The sequence below is a fragment of the Epinephelus fuscoguttatus genome, linkage group LG7, assembly GCF_011397635.1.
Source record: "Epinephelus fuscoguttatus linkage group LG7, E.fuscoguttatus.final_Chr_v1".
Taxonomy (NCBI): domain Eukaryota; kingdom Metazoa; phylum Chordata; class Actinopteri; order Perciformes; family Serranidae; genus Epinephelus; species Epinephelus fuscoguttatus.
In genome coordinates this window covers 16,217,756-16,240,344 of record NC_064758.1, presented here as the reverse complement: position 1 = coordinate 16,240,344, position 22,589 = coordinate 16,217,756, and the positions used below count along the sequence as shown (strand labels likewise).

Sequence of the window (22,589 nt, the reverse complement as noted above, 5' to 3'; positions counted from 1 at the left end):
AGGCAAATCGTATAAACATTCGCAGTTTGTCACAGTGGAGCAGAAGTGACAGTGACAAACATAAACAGTCCCCTAGACACAGACTTCGAAAGGCGTATCTGTACGAGCTGGCAGGAACATCCAATCAAACATAGCTGCTCCTTTTTACGTAAACACTCTTCAGCAGGCGCAGACACACGGACTGACCAGCACGTACATACTCTACCTGTTCGGGCAAACACATGTTTACATAAACTACATACAGACAGTTTCTGATATGAGCACACAGACACACAAACCTGGTCTCTATCTTTCTCCAACAAACACTCAGTACCTTGCAAACCCGTGCCACTCTGGAGTAGAGCACCTTCCCAGCGGCCCCTTCTGCCTCCTGAGCGCGCTCAGTGAAGAACACATAAACCTTATCATCTTCTGGGTTATCAGTTTCAGACAGCGGCGCTACCCGCACAAACTGGGCATCTGGGGAGAGAGAAAGACAGGTACAACTGAGTTTACAAACTGCAGAAAGAGTCAACATGTATCTTGTTGTTATCAGCAGTAGACGTCGACACACTGGATTGATAAAACACCAACCGGGCGTGCAGGAGATGATTTTAGAGATGCTTTTTTAGAGCAAAAGTAATTCAGTTCAGAGTATTCAGTTTACAGAGCAAGAAGTGAAAGATGGTTGTTACATGTATTCATTTATATCAATCTAATGACTTGACAAACAGATGTCTATTGAAGGCATGACTGATACGGATTCAAATGTTAATGTTAATATATCATTATTGGATGATTTGATTGCTCTTAACTTGAAAACTTGTAACTTTGCACTTACCCTGTAGCCAGGTGGAGTCGTACTGTTCAGTTCGGATGACGTGACGGCTCCCAAGACTACGGAAGAAGGCAGAGTCCCGGCTCATGAAATCTGAGGTGATCCCAGCATACAGCTCTCCATCTACACAGAAATTAAAAGGTTAGGGTATTTTCAGGTAAGACAGAATGGATTTGAAAAACACAACCACAAACAGAAGTGATACCAGACTATTTCTAAAATAAAACAGAAAGATACAGACCAGATAGACTAAAACTATCGGCGCTTTAGAAATAGTATGGTTCCCTGGGAAGCCAACGATCTCTGTCACCGGCTCCCCAGCCTCAGAGCACTTTGCAGTGCTTCCGTCTCCTGACTGAACCCACTAGCTCCACAGAGCTCTGTTGTCTCCACCACAAAGTGCCCCAAATCTGAAAAGCTGGCCGTGGGCATATTTCCAGCTTCGGACCATTTTGTGGTGCTTTTGTCCTTGTCTGAACCCTACATTCTCACCAAGGTGTGCTCTTAAGAATGATTGATTTAAGTCAACCCTATTTCCAACATATTCTCAAAATGGGTAATGCAACCAGTTAGCATCTTTCCATTAGATATTTGCAATGACTTTCACAAGCCATGCCTATAGTTAGTGACGCTGGCTTTCTGTTATGAATTTTTAGTCTCCAACCCAAGCTGATATCACTGACTTACTTTATGACTATTGTTGTGCCCCCTTTGCCACTGCAGTGACCTCAGGGGCCATTGATGTGTTATTGAAAGCCATTGTTTGTTTTACCACTGTTATGCTTTTGCAGCGGAACTCACATTATCAAGCCCCAGTGGCCTAATGGATAAGGCACTGGCCTCCTAAGCCAGGGAACCTCTAATTTGTGCTGAACTCACTGCTACATATAATGAGCAGCTAAAATGTTATAACCACTGACAATTGTCATCATGTTACAATTCAACCTTGAGGCCTGACACACCCCAAGCACTCTCCCTATGAAACTCCCCAACTGCAGTGGCCCCCCAGTAGGACAAGCACCCCAACAGCATTGGGTAAATGAAGTGTGTAAAGCGGAATCTGCATGAATGCCAGGACACAAAGTCTTCCAGCAATACGTTGCATTGTAACAAGACCATCAATATTATTTGCTTTCTTCTGTCAGTGGTTTTACCGTTGGAGCTGAACAATGTATCTAAATAGAGATCTTCATATTTCTTCCAAGTAAAACTCAGAATACTTTTGTTGCAGGCATAGTGTAACTGATTTGCACTAATATCCAGTGACAGTGTGCTTGGCTCCGAGACTTGCCAAAACTCAATACTGGGCCTGAGCACATCCTGTGTAGACGCAGACGGAGCACAGAAGCTGCTGCTCTGCTAACATGTGTCTCCTGTGTAGACACGTTGTAAGTATGTTTCACTCCTCCTGCAATCCACCCACACTGACAACTAAAATATTTTGCGGCCTAAAATTAATGAAGACATTATATTGAGATGGAGTAGTGGAAAAAAACATCCAATCACTCAAATGAATCATTGTATTAACAAAGTCAGACGTGAGCTGATTTTTCTGCAGAGGCTGCAACAACAAAGCCGTATGTTTTGCTTAGTCCTTTGTTTGAGACAGATGTCTTTTCCTCAGGTATAAGTGAACCAGACAAATTATAGCTGTTCCTATGACAAGTTATAAGTCATAGATTATTTGAGCCGTGGTTTGAGGAAAAGACAACTTACCAACGACGGCGGAGGCTGTTTTCTGGAACGGATCATAGGGACATTTCCCTTTTCCACACTCTGTCTGGCTGTAGGAGAGAGTCTGGTGCTCTGACTAGCAAAGAAAACAGAGACACAGGTCACTCAGACAGAGTAGGAGAAATCAGCTAGACGCAAGAAAACAGGCAAGAAATAAGTTGTTTTTTGAGCCCGCTGAACTGGCCTGCCACACACACACACACACACACACACACACACAGTGAGCAGCTAATTGAGGGTAATCAGGCTAAGTGGAGGGATTTTAAAATGTGTGAAGTCCAGTCTGAAACCAGTCAGCACCACCAGCTCCTCTAAGCACCACATTTGAACCTCTCTGATCTCACACAGCCTTTCATGGGATTAGCTGTTCCCTGACACACACTCTCACACTCTTTAATACAAATGCTAAAGTGCACATACCTACACACACACACACACACACACACACACACACACACACAAAATCACACCACGTCTCTGATCCTACATTCAAACAACTTGCACAAGTTTAAACCTCACATACATAGACACACAGACACACAGACACACCTACACCCATAACTGAGGGAATATAGACCCATTAACCTACTTCTGACAAAGTGATAACCCACATGTGTCTATATCATGAGAAATTACCACCTAATCAGGGTGGAATAAAGGAGACCCACTTGGGCTCTAGAATTACATTCACATTATATTTGACATAAAAATGTCAAACTAAAAACCTACAGTGTCCGGTGGCCCTCAGAGTGCAGCCTCAATGACAAAGGGTACATTGTAGAAAGACTGCACAAGGTGGACCCTAGTAGAAATATGGGCATAGGGGCAGACACCACACGTATGATATTTAAGCTGCTGATAGGCCTGTGAATAGGGGCTGGGGCTGGGAGGCAGAACACACACACAGGACAGTGGGTGGCAGGAACAGCACTGCTTCATTGTGAAAAAGGGTCAACTCTTTTTGTTCTGTCATGTTATTTATTTATATTTTGTTTAGATATATATTATATTGTATGATCAAATATCTTAACAAACTTGACATTAGCTTGTAGGCTAGCAAACTAAGGAGCTACAGCAGATGTTCAACGACCCAGTACTCCGAAACCCCAATACTTTGAAACTTTCCACTGGACCAAAAGCCAATAGTCTGATGGCCCATTATCCTGAAAACAAAAGTCCACCTTTGTTTATTAACTTAGTTTACAGAAGGACTGTTGAAGTTAAATGTCAGCTGAATTGAAAAGTCTTTCTCTATAAGTCATACAAAGGCATATGTTATGATTTATATCTTATCTGTTAAATTGAGCAATATCTTAACGTAGTCTGCAAAATAGTAACAGCAGCAGTCACTGTACTCCAACTCCAGAGTGTGTGTTTTCTGAGCAACGGGCCTTTGGAAAAGTGGACACTGCTTACAGGATAACAGGCCATTGGTCAGTGGGCTTTTGGTCCAATAGGACATTCTCACACCATTGGGGTTTCGTAATAATGGGCCTTCAGAACAATGGGCGGCTCTCTGGATGTGATGGGGTGGAAACGGCCAGTAACACATCAGTTACATCCACTGGAAAATCCTGCTCTAATGTAATGTTTGAAGCTGCAGTGAGGGAGATAAAAGGTATGGATGTTCTGATCAAGTTGTTTTTGGCCCTGATCCCGAACAGAGTCCTTTAATATTGAGTATCTGCTGACACAGAGTCCAATCTGATACTTAAATACATTTACATAACTGCTGATTAAGTATCTGACACATTGAAATAACAGCTGTAGCCTTGTGAGCTGTAAGCCTTTAGTCTAACTTTGGAATAGGTGAAATCACTGACTTACTTTATGACTGCTGTTGTGCCACCTCTGCCACTGCTGCGGTGACCTCATGGACCATTGTTGTGCTATTGAAAGCCAGTGTTTGTACTACCACTGTTGCGCTTTTGCAGTGGAACACTCATTATCAAGCCCCAGTGGCCTAATGGATAAGGCGCTGGCCTCCTAAGCCAGGGATTGTGGGTTCGAGTCCCATCTGGGGTGGCTTTCAGCAGAGTGGCGCAGCGGAAGCGTGCTGGGCCCATAACCCAGAGGTCGATGGATCGAAACCATCCTCTGCTAATGATATTTTAGTGGCAAATTGGCATTGAAAACATTTCAGTTATACTCACTTACTGTCTAACTTTGGAATATCTTATTTTCACAAACTACTTGATCTAAACCCTCACTGTCCTGATTCAAAAATAAATTTAGGAGCTTAAATTATTAACATGATATGAATGAGAGACTAACTGGCAGAATGTGACTCCTGAAACTGATGACGCAATCAGCTGGAGAGAAAAAGTATCCCTCTGTTGTATTTATTGAAAGCACAGAAACCCTCAGCCCATATGTGGTTGTACAGCAACATGACAGAGAAGAGCTTCTTTCTGTACAAAAGATCTACTTTGGTACAGTCAGTACGCAACCAGTCATTGTGACAGAGGGACCACTTTCTAGCTGGTGAAGAGGCTACAGAAAAACATTATTTGTGTGCTTGCAGTAATACCTGTTGGAAGACGCTGGTAGCTATGAAAGCACAGCGGGGGTTGAAGGCTCCAGTGCCACAAATGTACAGGTGAGTCTGATTAAAAGGCTGCAGAACTCTCAGGAAGTTAGCACACTCCAACTGGACAGAGACACACAAACACAGAGGGACCACAATGTGAGACACAATGGAGACTGTAGAGTGTTTTTTATTACATATAAAAGGTTATCTTATATTTACTGGTTGCACTTCTATCACCTAGTAACGATATTGGAAAAGAAATAAGAAAAGGAGCCACGTTGAATTTTATTGAAGTATCATCAAAAACATAAACTGAATGTTTCTCATTAGGATCTATTGCACATGTGAAAAATGCAAGTTAAACTTTGCCCAAGAGTACACACAAAAGGCATGAAGGTCTCTGGCTACACTGAAGATAAAAGTAAGGCACGTTTGCTTGATTAGCATCACCTGTTTTACTTTTCTTCCCTGTCAAAATCTTTCCATTTTATCCTGTACACGTCATCTGAATAAATCTAGCTGACCTCCATCTTGATATCCTCGCCAGCATCGGCGCTCTCGTTTGTTTGTTGTTCCCAAATGAATCAGATTCATTCAACTTTAGTTCCGCTCTAGATTGTAATCTATCGACTTACTTATCTGCGACTGTCTTGTTTTACTGCTGCAGAACTCGTTGGACAGTTTGTGGTGGTGTAACACTGCAGCAGGCGGCAAAGAAGCCTGATATGACCTTGCCTGTGAGCCACTGATCCATATCTGTGTAAAATTCTGTGTAAATGAATTTTCTTCCCTGTGTGACTTTAAAACCAATCACCCGCATTCATGGTATTAGACTTGGTGTGGCACATGTTGCTTTGCTTATGCAATCTAGTGTGTTTGTGAGTATCTGTGTGAGTGTGTGTTGAATCACCTCTGGATCCTTCCCAGCCATGAGACATTCTTGGACACGGTCCGGACTGGCTGGCCAGTACAGCTACAGAGAGTGAGAGAGATGCAGAAAACAAAGAGGGAGAGAAAGTAGTTTTTATTACTCACCACAAATTTCCGATAAAAAGGCTTTTGGCACTGGCAGGTGCCTGACGAGGAAGTGAGGCCGGGAGAGTCAGCAAAACATGACTAATCTAGATGATAACGGGGAGAGGGGGGAAAGAGGGATATTTTATTACCTCTTGTGAGGCAGCTTAAGGGAGGAGACAATAAAAACCAAGTGGCAACACTGCTGAGTCCTAATGATGAGTCAAGCTGTCAGAGCAGCAGTGATGGTGGCAACATGACTAATTAATCTACTGTTTGACTGTGAATAGTCTTTAGCTACATGTGCACGATAATGCAACTGTTGTCATTAGTTTGGATAAAGCAATCAGTTATTTTTTATTGCCTGAATTAGCATGCCCCTGGCTACATGTGTTGTAAATGTACACCATAATCATTTTGTCATTTATAGTCAGCTGCTTAGTGTGGCACTGTTGAAGACTTCTTAGTTAGGGTGCTACTTAATCCTGGTTTAAGACGCTTGAGAGCAACTGTTATAAATCCAAGGATCCAACCTGACCCAAACAATGTAATATCTCCTCTAACTTGGTTCTATGTCATGTCAGATTTGTTTTCATTTGTTACAGGTTTCCAGTCTGCCTTACGTACATTCAGTTTTATAGGATATGACAGGGTATAAGAAGAATCAGATTTTGTGCCTATAATGTTAAAAGAACAGCACTCTGGCAAGGAGGCAAAAACATTGGCTGATTTGTTCTGGTTTGACAGTTCACCCACACAGAAGCTAACGTACAAGCCTCATGTCTTTTTCTGATCATCATCCAGCCCACAGACCAGTTCATTATACTTTACATTTATTTTCTTCATAATGTATGTAGGCTATTTGTCATGTGCACCACTGCCAAATAAGAAAAGACTTTTCCAGAAGTAAAAGTAAGAAAAACTTCTGTGATGCAGAAATGAGACAGGCAATGGAACCTGTCAAATGTATGGCTTAAGGGCAGATATGGAGACGTTAAGTCTTTTATGGTGCATGAGACAGTGTTTATCCACTTTTTTTAAACTGTCTAAATCACTATGTCTGAAAAAAAATCCACGGTTATTTAACAATCAGGTTGCATTTTCTTTGAGCCTGTTTCATTATGATAGCGTGTGGGGTTTGTAGCTGTGAACAGCAGCTCTATAGTTAGTTGTGTTGGTTGGTCCACAGAAATTTCCCCAGCGGTGGCAACAGTTTTTTGCCCTCGGAGGCAGTAATTTGGCATGGAGGTCAAGTGTGTGTGTGAGTGTGAAAGTGTTTGTGTTCATGCCAACTGGCTAAAAACGGGGCATGGCAATGGGGGAATGCATGGGTGTACATGGTCTCAGCTATTGCGAATTCACACTTGTGGATTGGTTTATCTTCAGTACAAGTAAGATAATCACCCATGAAAAGTCCTCTTAACAGAAAATGGATGACTTCACCAGTGGACTAACTTCTCATAAACTACAAAGCCTGATGGAACTAATGTAATCAACATGCGCCCTGCATGGTTGTCATATTAAACTGCATCATTTGTGTGCCTGTAAACATAATCAGTACATAATAACAAAAACATTCAGAAAATGAGGTTTATTCCACTGCTTTCATGTTGAGCCAATAGTACAAGAAAAATATGAGGTATAGATAACGAGAGAGAAGTGCGGCTTAGTGTCAAATGGCAGCTACATGACTAATCTAAATATTTCCCTGAGTCATCCCCTCAGAGACCAGAGCAGTAAAGGAGAGACTGAATTGATATGCTCAATGATCACCCTCTATTATCTCTACATTCCATACAAACTGCAGTTTACGTAAGAAATGCAGAAACTTTACTTTTGTTTTAGTCCGTATCACTTTAAAAATTATCACCCAAGTGAAAACTCTGATCTCCCAGGTGTCATCACCAAAGGTAAAAGAAAAAAGACATGGACAAAAAACTCTTCAGCTGCTGCGGGTTTTTAGGGGTTTTTTTGCACCGCAAGTCAATTTTCTCCACTCCATAAAATGTGACACCATTCAAGAGTGATTAATCACAAATGATGGTGCTTTCAGGAAACAATTTCTTCTGGATGTCCAGTAATTGTTCCCTGATGCAGTCATTCCCGCAGAGCCCGGTGCGGAGCCGAGATGATCAGATAAGATTAGAGAGCACGTTCCCCCCTTATCTCCAAATACCACACGCTGACAGGAACATGGACCACCACTAAAAGATTCTCACCAGGTAAAGACTTTGGTTAATGGAAATTTACCCGTCTGTGAAGAGCGTGCTGGTTGTCAGTTTATACAACACACAGGAATGTGGGTTTGTCCGAAGTATAGAATTCATTGGTAGAAGAAAAGGAATTATGCAAATCAAACAAATAAAAAATTGATGCTAAGAAATGATGACACATTTCTTCACTTTGGTAGAGAACAGTGCCGAAAAGGGCAGTCATGAAATGGAAACAAAAGAAGTAGTGAGACTGCATAAGGACCAAATATGCAACAGAAAGCCACAAACACACTCAAACCCTTGGTGACCCTTTGGTATAATGTGGGTTACCAGCTGCAGACTCACACAGAAGGAATGCCTTGAGGTTTTTTGGCCTGATCAAAGAAAAATGTGACTGAAGGCAACAGCATCACGTTTGGCACTCTGCCCTGAGCTGGGATGGACTGAACGAACTGGTTATGTGTCCCTCTCCCTGCGCCAAATTCAGTTTTATTGAGCCAGTAAGACTGCGTATATCAGTATGTGTTAGGTTAACAGTCATGAAGAAAAAAGAAACCAAAAAGTCTGAATAACTTGGTCTCAACCTGCACTGAGCTCTGGATGTCAGTAGCAGAGAAACTAAACAGAAGTGTAGAGAAAATGGCACCGCGAGCGATTTTAACACCACCAGGGAAAAAACTGCACTCGAGGTGGAACAGTATAAACAGACTATAAATACTGTATGTACAAATATATAACTTTACAGCCAGCACAGAGCTGAGTTATGAGTTGACTATGACTATCTATCCTTTTGTTGGCTGACTGCCTGGCTGAGTGGGTGGCTGGCCAGCTTGACTGCTGTCTGTCTGTCTGTTTCGCTGGTTGTTTGTCTGCTTGCCTACCTGTTTGGCTCCCTGATAGCCTGCATGTACGTCTGACAGATGAGGGTATTGATTTGATCCGGCAGGGCAGACTTATGAAAAGGCAGCACTGTCACTGTCCTTGCTGTGACCCTGAACTTAAGCAGACTCGTTGGCAAAGCATCAACGTGTCTGTCTGGATATCATTTAGAGTTAAAGCTGCAGCATGAATCCAGATACTGCAGCAAACCTGTAACTTATATCTGATGGTCATTGTTGATGTTTTTTGAGAGAAGCAGATTGGTTTAAACTGATTTCCACACAGATTTTATGTCCCTGTCCATCTTAAAGTTGCTATGTCTTCTGATGCAAATCTGTTTGGGCTCCTGTGAGTTTGAAAACTGTTTACACTGAGGTTGGATATGTTTTATCATTTCCACCACTGGTAACTATTGCAGGAATTACACAAGGCATTTCAGAGATGGTGAGAAACTGCTAATAGTTAAGCCTTCTGCCAACCGCTGCTCCAGGCTCATCACAGTGTGTCTTCTGCCTCACCATCGCTACTGACCACCTCATCAGAAGGAAAGCAGGCAGCAACTCCAGAAACAGACCCCCATTCACAGGCTACAGCAACCTGAAGCCAGCTAGCACAAACCTCAGCTCCAGCCCAAACTCCATGTCAGATCAACAAACTTTCTGCTGCTGACATTGGTTAGACCAGACGCTGCTGCTGGCCGCCAGCCCACTGTGACTACCGGGGCTGGGGGGATTGTGTTGGCTAAATTTGAACCGCTATGTTCTCCTGGGGAAGCAGTACACGGCAGTGTGGAGCAAGGTGGAGGGACTGTGAGGTGCTGGCTAGCTAGTTTTGTCTCATTTGTGTGTCTGATAAACAGAGAGAGAGAGAACACAGGGCAAAGACGGGCTGGGTGAATGCACTGCATGCAACTCTACCTTGAAATAAGATAAAGTAAATCAATGTATGGGAAACACTGCTCTGTGGTCATCTGGTGGGAGGAGCTTCGGACAGAAAGGGGAGAGCTGCAGAAGGATGGTGTTTTTTCAAATTCTGCCTTTTTTGACTTTTCTAGATTTCTGCCTACCCCAGCTGTAAGTATGTACACAGCCTCATTAGGATGAGTGACATGTGTCAGGGTGGGAACTTGCCCAGCTGAATCAAGACATAGCAGAGCTGTTAGAGCAGAGGAGGGGGTCTGCCTCAGGGTTTTAGGCTTCATATGATGAAGCTATATATTATTGATGCCATGTGAAAATCCTAGTCCTTAAAATTTTAATACACACTTAAAAAGAACTCGACTAAAGCACTTCATCAGAAAATGTACAAAAGCAGAAGCTTAATATATAATTTATCAATAAATTGTCTACAGGAAGTAAAATACTTCATTAACAGGCTGCACACAGGTTGCCGTGTTTCCTGATGGTTTTGAAAATATGTGTCGTTGATCTGTCTTTGCCTGTGTTTAAACTTGATTCAAATTTCAGCTGTTCCGCTCTAACAGCGAAATAGTTCTTCAGTGCCAACAAGAGCTCTGCTGCTCATCAGTGAACATGGACAGTGGAAAAGGTAGGAATGTGAGAAATGTGCAGAAAATAGAGCCTGACTGGAAGCCATTATGGTGGTATCTGTCTTTGGAAAATTTGAAAAATTAGACAACAAAGGAGCTTTACACCTCATTTAGGGTGTCCGAGTAGTTGTTAAGCCATTTAGAGTCCAAGCTATGAAACACATCAGAAAGGAAATACATGTACACAAATGCAGGATACACAAAATGGGTTTTGGTGAGTGAAACTGAATGCAAGCTTTGCATAGCGTTTGTTTGCTCACAAGAAAACTCCAATGGGCTCTGTTAAGTTTTACAGCTAACATGGGCTTGTCAGGCTTGTGAAATCTTTCCAAATATCCATTGGAGACGTTTTGTCAAATAGTGACAGCACAGCAGCTTTAACGGAGTAGCCAAATTGGATCGAGGTGGAAAGATGAAACAGGGGGAGATACTGTAATTCTATGGTTAAAGCAGTGTTTCTGTCCATGTGGGAAGTTTTTATTTTGATTTAATAAAGAAAAATGAAACAGAACACACAGGCTGAGGAGGGCAAGATGTGCATTTCTGTAATAAGAGTAAGGATCAGGGAAAGACAGGCGATCAGAGAGGATATTAGTCAGAGGGGTGTGACTTTCCTCTTCCTCATATCATAGTAATTAGTCCCATCAAAGTGCTGACACATAAGTTATCTGTATCTGCTGTCATTTGGCTGTGTGTTTATGTGTATATGATGTGTTTATCTCCAAGCATTCATCAACAATCCACTTGTCTGCTGTATGTTTGGTATGTGAGTGAGTGTGTTTGTCCCACAGCTCTAACCTTGCGTGGGTTCTGCGTTATGTCGTCCAGACTGGTAGACAGCAGGTTATCTTTCATGGCCACATACAGGCGCCTCCCATCTTCATCAGGCAGCAGGGACTGCAGGTCACCGGCCACCAGGGGCAACGTCAGCAGGCGGCCATTCTGGATCAGCTCTGAGGCAGAAGAAAGGAAAACAAGATCAAGGTTTTTAATCAGTGAGGACTGGCTTGCACCTTGTTTAATTTTGAAAATGTGCAAGGCAATCTGGAAGAAATTAACACCAAATACACCACTTGTGATTTCTTGCAAAGAGTTAGATGAGAAGATTGATTTCTCTGTCAGTTTGTGCATTAACTATGGAGCTTGAGGAGCCACGAGTTGTTGTCTTAGCTTAGCATAAAGACTTAAAGAAGGGGAAAGAGCTAGACTGGCTTTCTACAAGTTTCAAAATACACCCTCCAGCACTTTAAAGCCTACTCATGAAACATATTATCTTGTTGGTTTTAATCTGTACACAAGCGGGAATGTAAAAATGACAAGTTGTGGTTTCACTGGCAGTAACGACACCCAGTCTAGCTGCTTCCAGTCTTTAAGCTAAGTTAAAGTAAACTAATCAACTCCTGACTCCAGCTCCACAGAGGGGAGTAGAGCCAGTTTTTAAGTTCCCCCTGGAAAATTGGTGGTCGGAGTTTATGAGGCCACTTATGAAGCAAACAATTTTTTCAATAGACAATCAGATAAAGTGACATGTTGGTCAAAGACACAAACTTTCCCACACCTGCATCATCTATCAAACGCACTATTGTTTGTCTTGCAGCTTCATTTCTCTTATCACGCTGGACACTTTGTCAAACAAAAGAAACTGCAACATATCTTTGGTGAATAAACAAACACAGACACAGTGTACCTGATCTGCATCTCCAGACAGATTGTGTGATAACAAGCAATCTGGAAGCCCAGATAACAAGTGCGCAGATTAAATGTTTCTTAAATGATTACACTGATAGACCGTGTAAACTATGAGAACTATGAGAACATCGCACGTCCGTCTCTCTTGTGTTAACTTTCGTATTTCAACTGCCAAGTGTTCTTCAGAGGATTGGACTTGGCATCAGCTCACATAGCTAAAAGCATATAAACATATAGGCTTTAAAGCAACACCAGGCATGGCTTCACACATTGGCAGCTCTAAATAGCACCGAGAGGCAGAAAGCGCTTATAAAACACTGTTTGAACTTCAGAACCCAAAAAAGTTTGGCCCATAATGTTAGTAAAATGCACACAGCATACTCTTGTTTGGCAACCTGGCCGCTCTGCAACGCTTTATACCAAATGATACCAAAGGGACGAGAAGCAGAAGAGTTCATTTTCCAATCTAAGTGTATAAACCAGGCCCTAAGGAGAAATACGTGATAATAACACAGCCTGTAATTAGCATACATTATTGCCCGGTGTAGCTATAGCACACAATATTGGTTCACTCAGGGGAAGATTTATGGGAGATATTAATGATTTATCATCTTTCACTGCGGCAGAGAGCTCAGTTCTCTCTTATTAAAAGAGAGAACATGTATAGTTTTGGATCCTTCAAGTGGTGAGCATTCATGTGCTGCTTCTTCCTCTGCAGTGATGGATAACTCTCTCAAACTCAGTGTGTTTCCTCAAGCAGCTGAATCTGAACTGACACAAAGACCATTCAGAATATAATCTGGTCGATATTCCTTACAGTATCAACGCGGTTTTAACTTCCAGCATGGTCGGCCTGTACTGAGAATCAATTACTCAAACCTAGCAGCTCTACCTCACTGAATCACACAGGAGGCGCTGGATGTTGACAAACCAACTGCCAGAATAAATGGCGACATCGTATGTTTCTGCAATCCACGGGTAAGTTAAATTGTATGTTGTGTATGTAGAAAGTATGTTAAAACTTAGGGTTAGGAAAAGATCATGTTTTGGCTTAAAATACCCGGTTTTGTCACCACAACTATGAACGGAAATGTCCCGGATATCTCCTTATCACCACAAACACCACTAGCCTCAAAAAGTGGTCTGCAGTGGTTTGCCGTCTTGCCTTGGTCTCACGCCATCTACCAACCCTCCTTCAGATGAGAAACTCTGCTCATATATATGTAATCTGAACTCCGTCTCTTTAGAAGCGCTGATATGATAATATGAAACATACAAATCTAATGTATCCATGGTTTGCCGAAATTTACATTGCCAACATTTTCTTCTGGCATCTGGGCTGATGTTGAAGTATAGAGTGTACTACAAATTCACTTTTACAAGGATCAACAGCGAATGTAAACCTGCAACAGAAAGCTAACTAATGTAGTTTGTGTTTGCACAGACATGGCTGTCTCCATCAGATTTCAGTGCAATCTGATAAAGTTAAAACCTGTTTAACTTCTTCCCCACTGATGAAACAAAAAGATGTTGAAATTAGCCAGCACTATCCTGTTGTCAAAGTCGAGTTATCAAATAGTTATGAAACGCAAAGATAAAACTTCTTCCCACGGTACCTCTGCTTTGCCACATTTGCAACCCCACAAACAGAAATCTATCCATCAAAAATCTGTTTGCTGACACATCACTGTGGCTGCCTCTTATTCTATAAATTTTGCCCACACAGCCGTGCCTCTCCAAACACATAGCAATTACCCGAACTGCAGCAGTCTGAAGCAGATGTGGGATCTAAGAAAAAAGTAATGAATGACTTTGAATACCTTTAACACTCTGCTGTATCTGTTCTTTATATGCTACATATCACGTTAGTTGACATGTGGGTTTGATATAAAAAAAGAAAAAACACATGGTTTGAAAAGAGTACAGAAAAGAATAGAGTCTTATACTGTAGATGAATGAAATGTGTTGAGGAGTGAACACTGAGAGGAAGGGAAGGAGAACAGTTAAATGCAGAGCTTGACGGACGTGGTGAGAAGTGGGTCACTGCTGAGGTGCTGGAAATCGATCTGAAAGACTGAGAAAGAAATGAGAGAAGACTGCTGAGAAGGGCCATGAAATGGTGACAGACTGAATAAAAAATACAAGGACTGATGCAGGGATGGTAAGAGGCAGACTGGGGTGAGAGAAAGGGTAAACTCTCTGTCAGCATACCACATGCATACATATTACTGGTGCATACAGCATATCGGGTTCTTCAAATTAATACTGAGGTCAAGACCATTCAAACTCTGGCAGGACCAAATATCCACACTGGACTGCTAAAAAAAGCAGGCGTCTGTCCCCTTGTGAAAAAACTGTGGTAGTCTTTGTTAAGATTTAGAATAACCTATGGCCAAAAAGACGAGTCTATTAAAGTCTTAAATAGTACGAGTGTCCTGCAGGCCAAACAGTGACAGCAGCACTCTGTTAAAAGATAACTTAAAGGTCCACCATGTACGATTTAGTGGCATCTAGTGGTGCAGACTGCAACCAACTCAAAACCCCTCTGCTCACCCCTCCCTTTTCAAGCATGCAGGAGAAACTATGGTGACGTTGTAGTGATATTACTTTGGTTTGTCTGTTCTGGGCTACTGTAGGAACACGGCGGTGCAGCATGGTGGACTCCATGGAAGAGGACCTGCTCCATATGTAGACAGAAATGGCTCATTCTACACCAGGGGTCGGCAACCTTTTTGACATGGAGTGCCAGTGTGAAATTCTCTTGTCAATGAATGTGCCATAATCAACAGTAGGCTAAAACAAAGTTAAATTACGGTATGACACAAAATACAAAAACATTTCCAACACACCTGGAATTTTATTCCATACAGGCCACATGCAAGCATATTTTAAAGATTTTTTTTCTGTTATTCACAACAGGGGCTTACAAATTATGCATTGATCCCATTTCAAAACACTGCTTTCAGTAACTCATTTAAAACATATTGCACTGGGAGAGTAACAAAACAAAGACTACAGTGCATCAAAAAATCTGTAAACAGCCACATATTTAGACTACAACCAAGTGTAGGCTGAGGCAACTACAAATAGATATTTTCCTGTTATTCACAACAGGGGCTTGGGATAAAGTCAGTACAAATTAAAGCTGCTTTCAGTCGCCTACCTCCTTTAAAACATATTACACTGGGAGGAAATGTCAAAAACAGAGACTACAGTGCATCAAAAAACTGCATTATATCATAATAAAACATCCACATCAACATTTTAAGGATGTGGGCAAACAGCCACATATTTAGACTACAACCAAGTGTAGGCTGAGGCAACTACAAATAGATATTTTCCTGTTATTCACAACAGGGGCTTGGGATAAAGTCAGTACAAATTAAAGCTGCTTTCAGTAGCCTAACTCCTTTAAAACATATTACACTGGGAGGAAATGTCAGAAACAGAGACTACAGTGCATCAAAAAACTGCATTATATCATAATAAAACATCCACATCAACATTTTAAGGACGTGGGCAAACAGCCACATATTTAGACTACAACCAAGTGTAGGCTGAGGCTACTACACATAAACAGGTGCCTACCAGTCAGTGTGATCCTTGGCCCTGCTTTGCTTGGCTGAGCTCCATTATCTGGGGCTTGTAGTTCGTCACTTTAAGCTGCAAACATGCCTCAGAGTGGTCCGTCGTTAAACGACTGCGGAGGGCTGAGCACATTTTTCATGTGTGAGAATATCTGCTCACAGAGGTATGTTGAACCGAAGACTGACAACAGAGCCAGTGCAACGTTCTGTAGACAGCTGAACTTCTCTGGTACAGATGTCCAGCAGGTGAGGATGCAGGCTCCGTGATCATGCACTGCTGTGGTTTCTAACTGTTTTCGGAGTTCTGCAAACTTCTGCACCCACAGTGTTGAGCTCTTCAGCTCGATCAGCTGCATTTCCATGTCCTGTACATCCATCCAGTCCATCAGAGATACATCCAAATCATGTCCATCAAAGCTGTCGGGCTTGATCAAGAAGGAAAACATTGGTCCGTACACTCTTAAAATCCCCAAATCGCGTTGTGAACTCCGACTCAAGCTCACGCATGTATGCGGCTATTAGAGCGGTGCTGATGTTGCGCTGGGAGGACAGCTCTCTCAAGTGTCTGAAGTAGCGGAAAGTGGAGGTAGCAATATCCTTTGAGAACACTCCCAGCTTACCGACAAAAGCCGTCCATGTGTCAAACATGTCCAAAACAGTTTGTCCTGCACCTTGCAGTCTGAGGTTGAGTTCACTGAGGTGTCCCGTAATGTCCGTGAGAAACATAAGTTTCACAATCCACGTCTCCTCCAGTTCTGGGTAGTTTTGGCCTTTTTCCGCCAGAAAGGCCTTGATAGCATCCAAACAGCTGACAAATCGCTCCAAAACTTTACCGCTGCTCAGCCATCTGACTGCAGAGTGGAGAGGGAGATCTTTGTATGCGCTGTCCATCTCTTCGAGCAGGGACTGAAACTGTCGGTGTGTCAGCGCAGATCGTTTAACTATGAAGTTAACAACCTTTGCCACCGTAGCCATAACTTCACCAAGATCTGAATTTGACATTTTTGCACACAGATTTTCTTGGTGTATTATGCAGTGGAGTTTCATGATGGGGTGGCCGACTTTTTCTTCAATCAATTTGACAGCTCCCTTTTGTCTCCCAACCATGGCGGGGGCGCCATCTGTTGTCACCGCAAACACTTTGCTCATGTCAATCCCCCGATCCTCAAAATGTTCAATTGATGCCTTGGCTATGTCTTCGCCTTTTGTTGTGTCAGGCATTGGCTTTAAGCAGCAGAGTTCCTCTCTTACAGATGAATCACAGTACCTTGCCATGACTGCCAAACGCGGGATGTCGTTTACGTCCACGCTCTCATCAAGTGCAATGCTGAATACCGTAGCATCTTTTAACCCCGCTGTTTGCTGATCTCTGACATTTTCTGCCATTTCATCGACACGTCGCTGAACACTTCTAGCTGACGCAGGAATGTCCTTGATTCTTGACTTGATTGTTTCTTTGTTTGGCAAGTTTTCAAAAAGCACATCTGAGCAACTGAGAAAAGCCTCCTTAATATATTCTCCATCGGTGAACGGCTTTCCATGCGTAGCAATGCAATGAGCAATGCGATAACTGGCTTCAGTGGCGTGATTTTTAGCAGTGGCAAAGTCTTTGAGGGTGCTGGCTTGTTTCCCATACCTGGACACGCGCGTTTAATCGACTCTGCTTTATCTGCTTGGTCTTTGAAAGCCGTCTCGTGCTTCGTCTCAAAATGTCTCTTAACACTTGACGTTCGGCACACAACATTCTCAAAACATAAAGTGCACACGGCACGGTCCTTCTGAGTCACAAAACCAAACTCCTCTGTCCAAGAGGGCTGGAATGCCCTAACTTTAGCTTTTTTAGCAGGCGGCCTTGCCATCAGCAAGCTAACGTTACGGTTACCACATCTGAAGCGTGGGTCTCTGTGGTAAATGTGGGCAGGGCAGCAGGACAGCGGCTGCACCTGCAAGCTGTGTTCTGTGGGCGGGAGTTTGCGCTGTCACTCAAACTCACGCTGTCACTCATGAGCTGCTACCATGGTCCTTGAGGGGTGATTTTAAACGATAGGCCTACCGAGAGGGTCTTTGCCAGTGTGCCAATGATTATGCTGCCGCGTGCCAACCGTGGCACGAGTGCCTGAGGTTGCCGACCCCTGTTCTACACTAACAAAATCACAAAGATTCTTAGTTCCAGGTGATTATACACCAATGGAAACATAATTATGAATATTATATTACAATAATGTCAATAGATCCCCAAGATCCCCAACCACGCGGCGGCGGAGCCCCGGGGGTGGACGAGATTCACCCTGGATATCTCAAGGCTCTGGTTGTTGTAGGGCTGTCCTGGCTGACACGCCTCTGCAACATTGTGTGGACATCGGGGGCAGTGCCTCTGGAGTGGCAGACCGGGGTGGTGGTCCCCATCCAGACCAGAGGGTGTGTTCCAACTACAGGGGATCACACTCCTCAGCCTACCCGGTAAGGTCTACGCCAGGGTGCTGGAGAAGAGGGTCCGGTCGATAGTTGAACCTTGGATTGAGGAGGAGCAATGTGGTTTTCGTCCCGGATGCAGAACCGTGGACCAGTTCTTTACCCTCGCCAGGGTGCTGGAGGGGGAATGGGAGTTCGCCCAACCAGTCCACATGTGTTTTGTGGATTTGGAGAAGGCTTACGACTGTGTCCCCAGGGGCATCCTGTGGGGGGTGCTCCGGGAGTATGGGGTTGGTGGCCCTTTGCTAAGGGCCATCCAGTCCCTGTACCGAAGGAGCACGAGTCTGGTTCACGTGGCCGGCAGTAAGTCGGAACTGTTCCCGGTGAGGGTTGGACTCCGCCAGGGCTGCCCTTTGTCACCGGTTCTGTTCATAACTTTTATGGACAGAATTTCTAGGCGCAGCCGAGTGTTGGAGGGTGTCAGGTTCAGTGACGGGAGGATCCCGTCCCTGCTCTTTGCGGATGACGTGGTCCTCCTAGCTCCATCGAACAGTGACCTCCAGCTCTCGCTGGGGCGGTTCGCAGCCGAGTGTGAAGCGGCTGGGATGAGAATCAGCACCTCCAAGTCTGAGGCCATGGTCCTCAGCCGGAAAAGGGTGGATTGCCCACTCCAGGTCGGGGTGGAGGTCCTGCCTCAGGTGGAGGAGTTTAAGTATCTTGGGATCTTGTTCACGAGTGGGGGTAGGATGGAGCGGGAGATTGACAGGCGGATTGGGGCAGCGTCAGCAGTGATGCAGGCGCTTAACTGGTCCGTTGTGGTGAAGAGGGAGCTTAGCCAGAAAGCGAAGCTCTTGATTTACCGGTCAATCTACGTTCCAACCCTTACCTATGGTCACGAGCTCTGGGTAGTGACTGAAAGAACGAGATCGCGAGTGCAAGCAGCCGAAATGAGTTTCCTCCGCAGGGTGGCTGGGCTCAGCCTTAGGGATAGGGTGAGGAGCTCAGACATCCGGGAGGGACTCGGAGTAGAGCCGCTGCTCCTCCAAATCGAGAGGAGCCAGTTGAGGTTGTTCGGGCATCTGGTAAGGATGCCTCCCGGACGCCTCCCTTGGGAGATGTTTCGGGCATGTGCAACCGGGAGGAGACCTCGGGACCGCCCCAGGACACGCTGGAGGGATTACATCACCCGGCTGGCCTGGGAACACCTCGGGGTTCCTTTGGAAGAGCTAACGAAAAAGGCTGGGGAGAGGACTGTCTGGGCTTCTTTGCTGAGGCTGCTGCCCCCGCGACCCGGACCCGGATAAGCGGAGGACAACAACGACGAAGACGAAGATCCCCAAGATCCTACATACTGGACCTTGGAGGGACACTTCACCCACAAAATGACCATTTCTAAATCAGTTAGTCATGCCCTGTTACCTTGGATTCATGAAAACTTTTTCTTGCTTCCACAGAAAACAAACATAATCCAAGTCTCATTTATCCAGTTGTATGCTCAGTAGTTCCCAAACACATGGATTATTGCTAAAAACCTTAGTTTTGGAGTTTGGCTTTGAAAAGAGCACAGATAAGTTTCACTTTCGTTCAGTTTTAAGGAGTAAGGTTGTGGCAAAAATGCATGTGTTTGGAGAGTACTGAGGATACGATTGGATAAATGAGACTTGGATTATACAGCATGAGTTAATGTTAGTTTTGATATAGTTTTCCTGTTGTTAAACATGGTCCCCAATCAATCAAGCAATCAATCAATATGTTCACTGTTCTCTTTGGAGGCATGAGAGAAAAACAAAGTTTTCCTCACAAAGTCAAGGTAGCACGACATGACTAACTGATATACAAATGGTCAATTTGTGGTAGACGTATTCCTTCAAGCTTCAACACTCAGACAATGCAGATGTTGCATATGGATTTTCTCACTGAGGTAACTAAAGATGCCACCAAGAGGTAAACCCCAGGTTTCAGACATGTCTTCATAAACCTAAAGCTACAGGTGCTATGTTCATGTGTTTTGCAGCTTAAAAGTCATTTTCAGCCATTTCCTTGAGCAACAGACAAAGAGAGCATGGAAGAATCAGTCATGCTTAAATAAATGTACAGGAACTTGAATCTGATTTTTTTCAGACCCTGTCCAAATTCATCAAAATGACAGGTTTCCACAACTCTGCCCAATTAACAAGCTACATGCTGTGAGCCCCTGTGACTTTTGTCCACAGTGTCTGGCTGGTATGTAATTATGTGATCAGAACAGAGCAGAACTAAATATTGCAAGTCCTTTTCTTTTGGACCAAAGAAAACTTTGTTGACTCTGATGATTGCATTGCTGTTTTTTTTTCCGTCTGTATTTTTCACTGTGCACACAAACCACATGGTAAATATGAGAGGGTAAAATAGGAAAGGTTGGTAAAGTCAAAAAGAGGAAAAAGAGGGAGAGAGGATGGAATAAATGACACGACAAAGTGACAAGAAGATGAAAACAGTCTGATGGGTGAAGACAGTTACGAGATGAGAATAGGGGAAAAATGTCAAAACATGACACGATGACAGACAGATGAGGAGGAAGAGAAGAGGAGGGGGAGGGGGGGAATAAATCCTGATGCAAGAAATGAATGAATATTGATGGATGATGATGAGGATGAGCAGGAAGGAGAAGAATGGGGAAAGACAGGTGGGGATTAGGCAGGAAAGGTCGACGCTGGTGGAAGAGAGAGCTCCTGTAAAAATCATGTTGCGATGACAGGGCTGGGGGGATGATAGACATATGAGGGGATTGATGAGGAGGTGGAACCAAGTGAGAATGGAGGATGAAGGGGAAGAGTAGCCGAGAGCGTGAGGGAAAAATGTAGTGTAATAACAGAGTGAAAAATGATGGATAGATTTGTGGATTGAGGAGGAGGAAGAGAGGGGTGAGAGAGGCAGATGAAAAAAGAGGCAAAAGTGAGAGGAAAAATAATATGATGACAGGGTGAGTAATGATGATTGGAGGGGTGATGGGTGAGGGGAAAAAGCAAGGAAGACAGAGCAGCTGCAGGAGAAGAAAGGAGTAGAAAAAATGTCAGAGAGGAAGGTAAAAAATAAAAGGCAGTCAGTCATGGAGGCAGAGAAATATGGAGGAAGAGGAAGAAAGAAAGAGTGATGCTAGAGACAGCAATGAGGAACCACAACATGCTGACAGTCAGGAGAAAACACAAGAGATGGATGAGCAGACGGGAAACAATGGGAGAAATAAGAGAGAGGCAGGCATGACTCAATGGAAATGGAGACATAATCTGAAACAGAGAGACAGACGCAGTAGGAGAGGAGAGCTCTGCAGACTAAAGGCAGATATTAGAAACCTCTACTTTAGCTCAGCAGGAAATCTCTGCTTATTAGCCGCTGGGTACTTTGTTAATATTCAACAAACGGTCAGAGAGGTAAATTATTTCGCCTCACGCTGATCTCGGCTTTATTAATCGCAGTGGGTGCATCAGCAACACATTGAATTGAACAGAACTGTGACGTTTGTTTGCTTTGTTCAATATTTGTTTGTTTGTTCACGCAGAATCCTCACACCCCCCACCACATCTTAGCAATGAATTCTAACAGCAAAACCTTTTGATAGCCAATTGGAATGATGACGAAACTATGGTTACTAATCAAAGGCTGTAAACATTGTGCCTTTTTGTATGACCCTGAGCTGTGAAACCTACTTTCAAAAAGCACTGGGTGTTTTCAGACCGGAGGAACTTTTACACTGTTTTAAGTTTTTTTAGCTTTTTGTTGTGTCTGCACTGTAAGAACTAGGAATGATCACAGTTCTTAGATTGTTTAGAGGGACTTTTTTAGCTCCTATTTCAGAGTAGGTAACATGCATCATGTTTACATTCTTACATTATGTTTCACCACCCCATTCGTTTAGTCATCAAAGAAGATATGACTCGCCGTTTTGTAAATGGGAAAAGAATTCTGATAGCTTTAAGTTTGCGGGTTGTGACATGCACTGATGTTTTTATAGACATAGCCATTTTCTGTAAAAATAATGAATGTAGCTACCGTGATGGGCAGGCTGTCAACATGTTTATTTTTGCTATAAAGTTTTGGAGCCAGCCTTAAGTGGCCATTCAAAGGACTGCAGTTTTTGACACTTCCATCTTGGCTTCATTTTTCATTCACTGAGGCTGCTGCTTGG

The 22,589-nt window shown here is 43.5% G+C and overlaps 1 protein-coding gene and 2 non-coding genes across 4 annotated transcripts in view; 2 read left to right on the top strand and 1 right to left on the bottom strand.

Moving 5' to 3' along the window:
- Positions 1 to 22,589, bottom strand: part of sema3h (sema domain, immunoglobulin domain (Ig), short basic domain, secreted, (semaphorin) 3H) — a 73,469-nt gene that overhangs the window by 29,475 nt on the left and 21,405 nt on the right. For both annotated transcript variants that reach the window (XM_049580107.1, XM_049580108.1), the window contains exons 2-7: positions 11,535 to 11,689; positions 5,992 to 6,054; positions 5,082 to 5,201; positions 2,534 to 2,627; positions 821 to 940; positions 314 to 459 (exon numbers count right to left, since the gene is read on the bottom strand). In XM_049580107.1, coding sequence (XP_049436064.1) covers positions 314 to 459; positions 821 to 940; positions 2,534 to 2,627; positions 5,082 to 5,201; positions 5,992 to 6,054; positions 11,535 to 11,689 — 698 coding nt within the window. The remainder of the gene's footprint in view (positions 1 to 313; positions 460 to 820; positions 941 to 2,533; positions 2,628 to 5,081; positions 5,202 to 5,991; positions 6,055 to 11,534; positions 11,690 to 22,589) is intronic.
- Positions 4,504 to 4,576, top strand: trnar-ccu (transfer RNA arginine (anticodon CCU)). Its single transcript has one exon. It is a non-coding gene; the product is annotated as a tRNA-Arg (tRNA).
- Positions 4,583 to 4,654, top strand: trnam-cau (transfer RNA methionine (anticodon CAU)). The gene has a single exon. It is a non-coding gene; the product is annotated as a tRNA-Met (tRNA).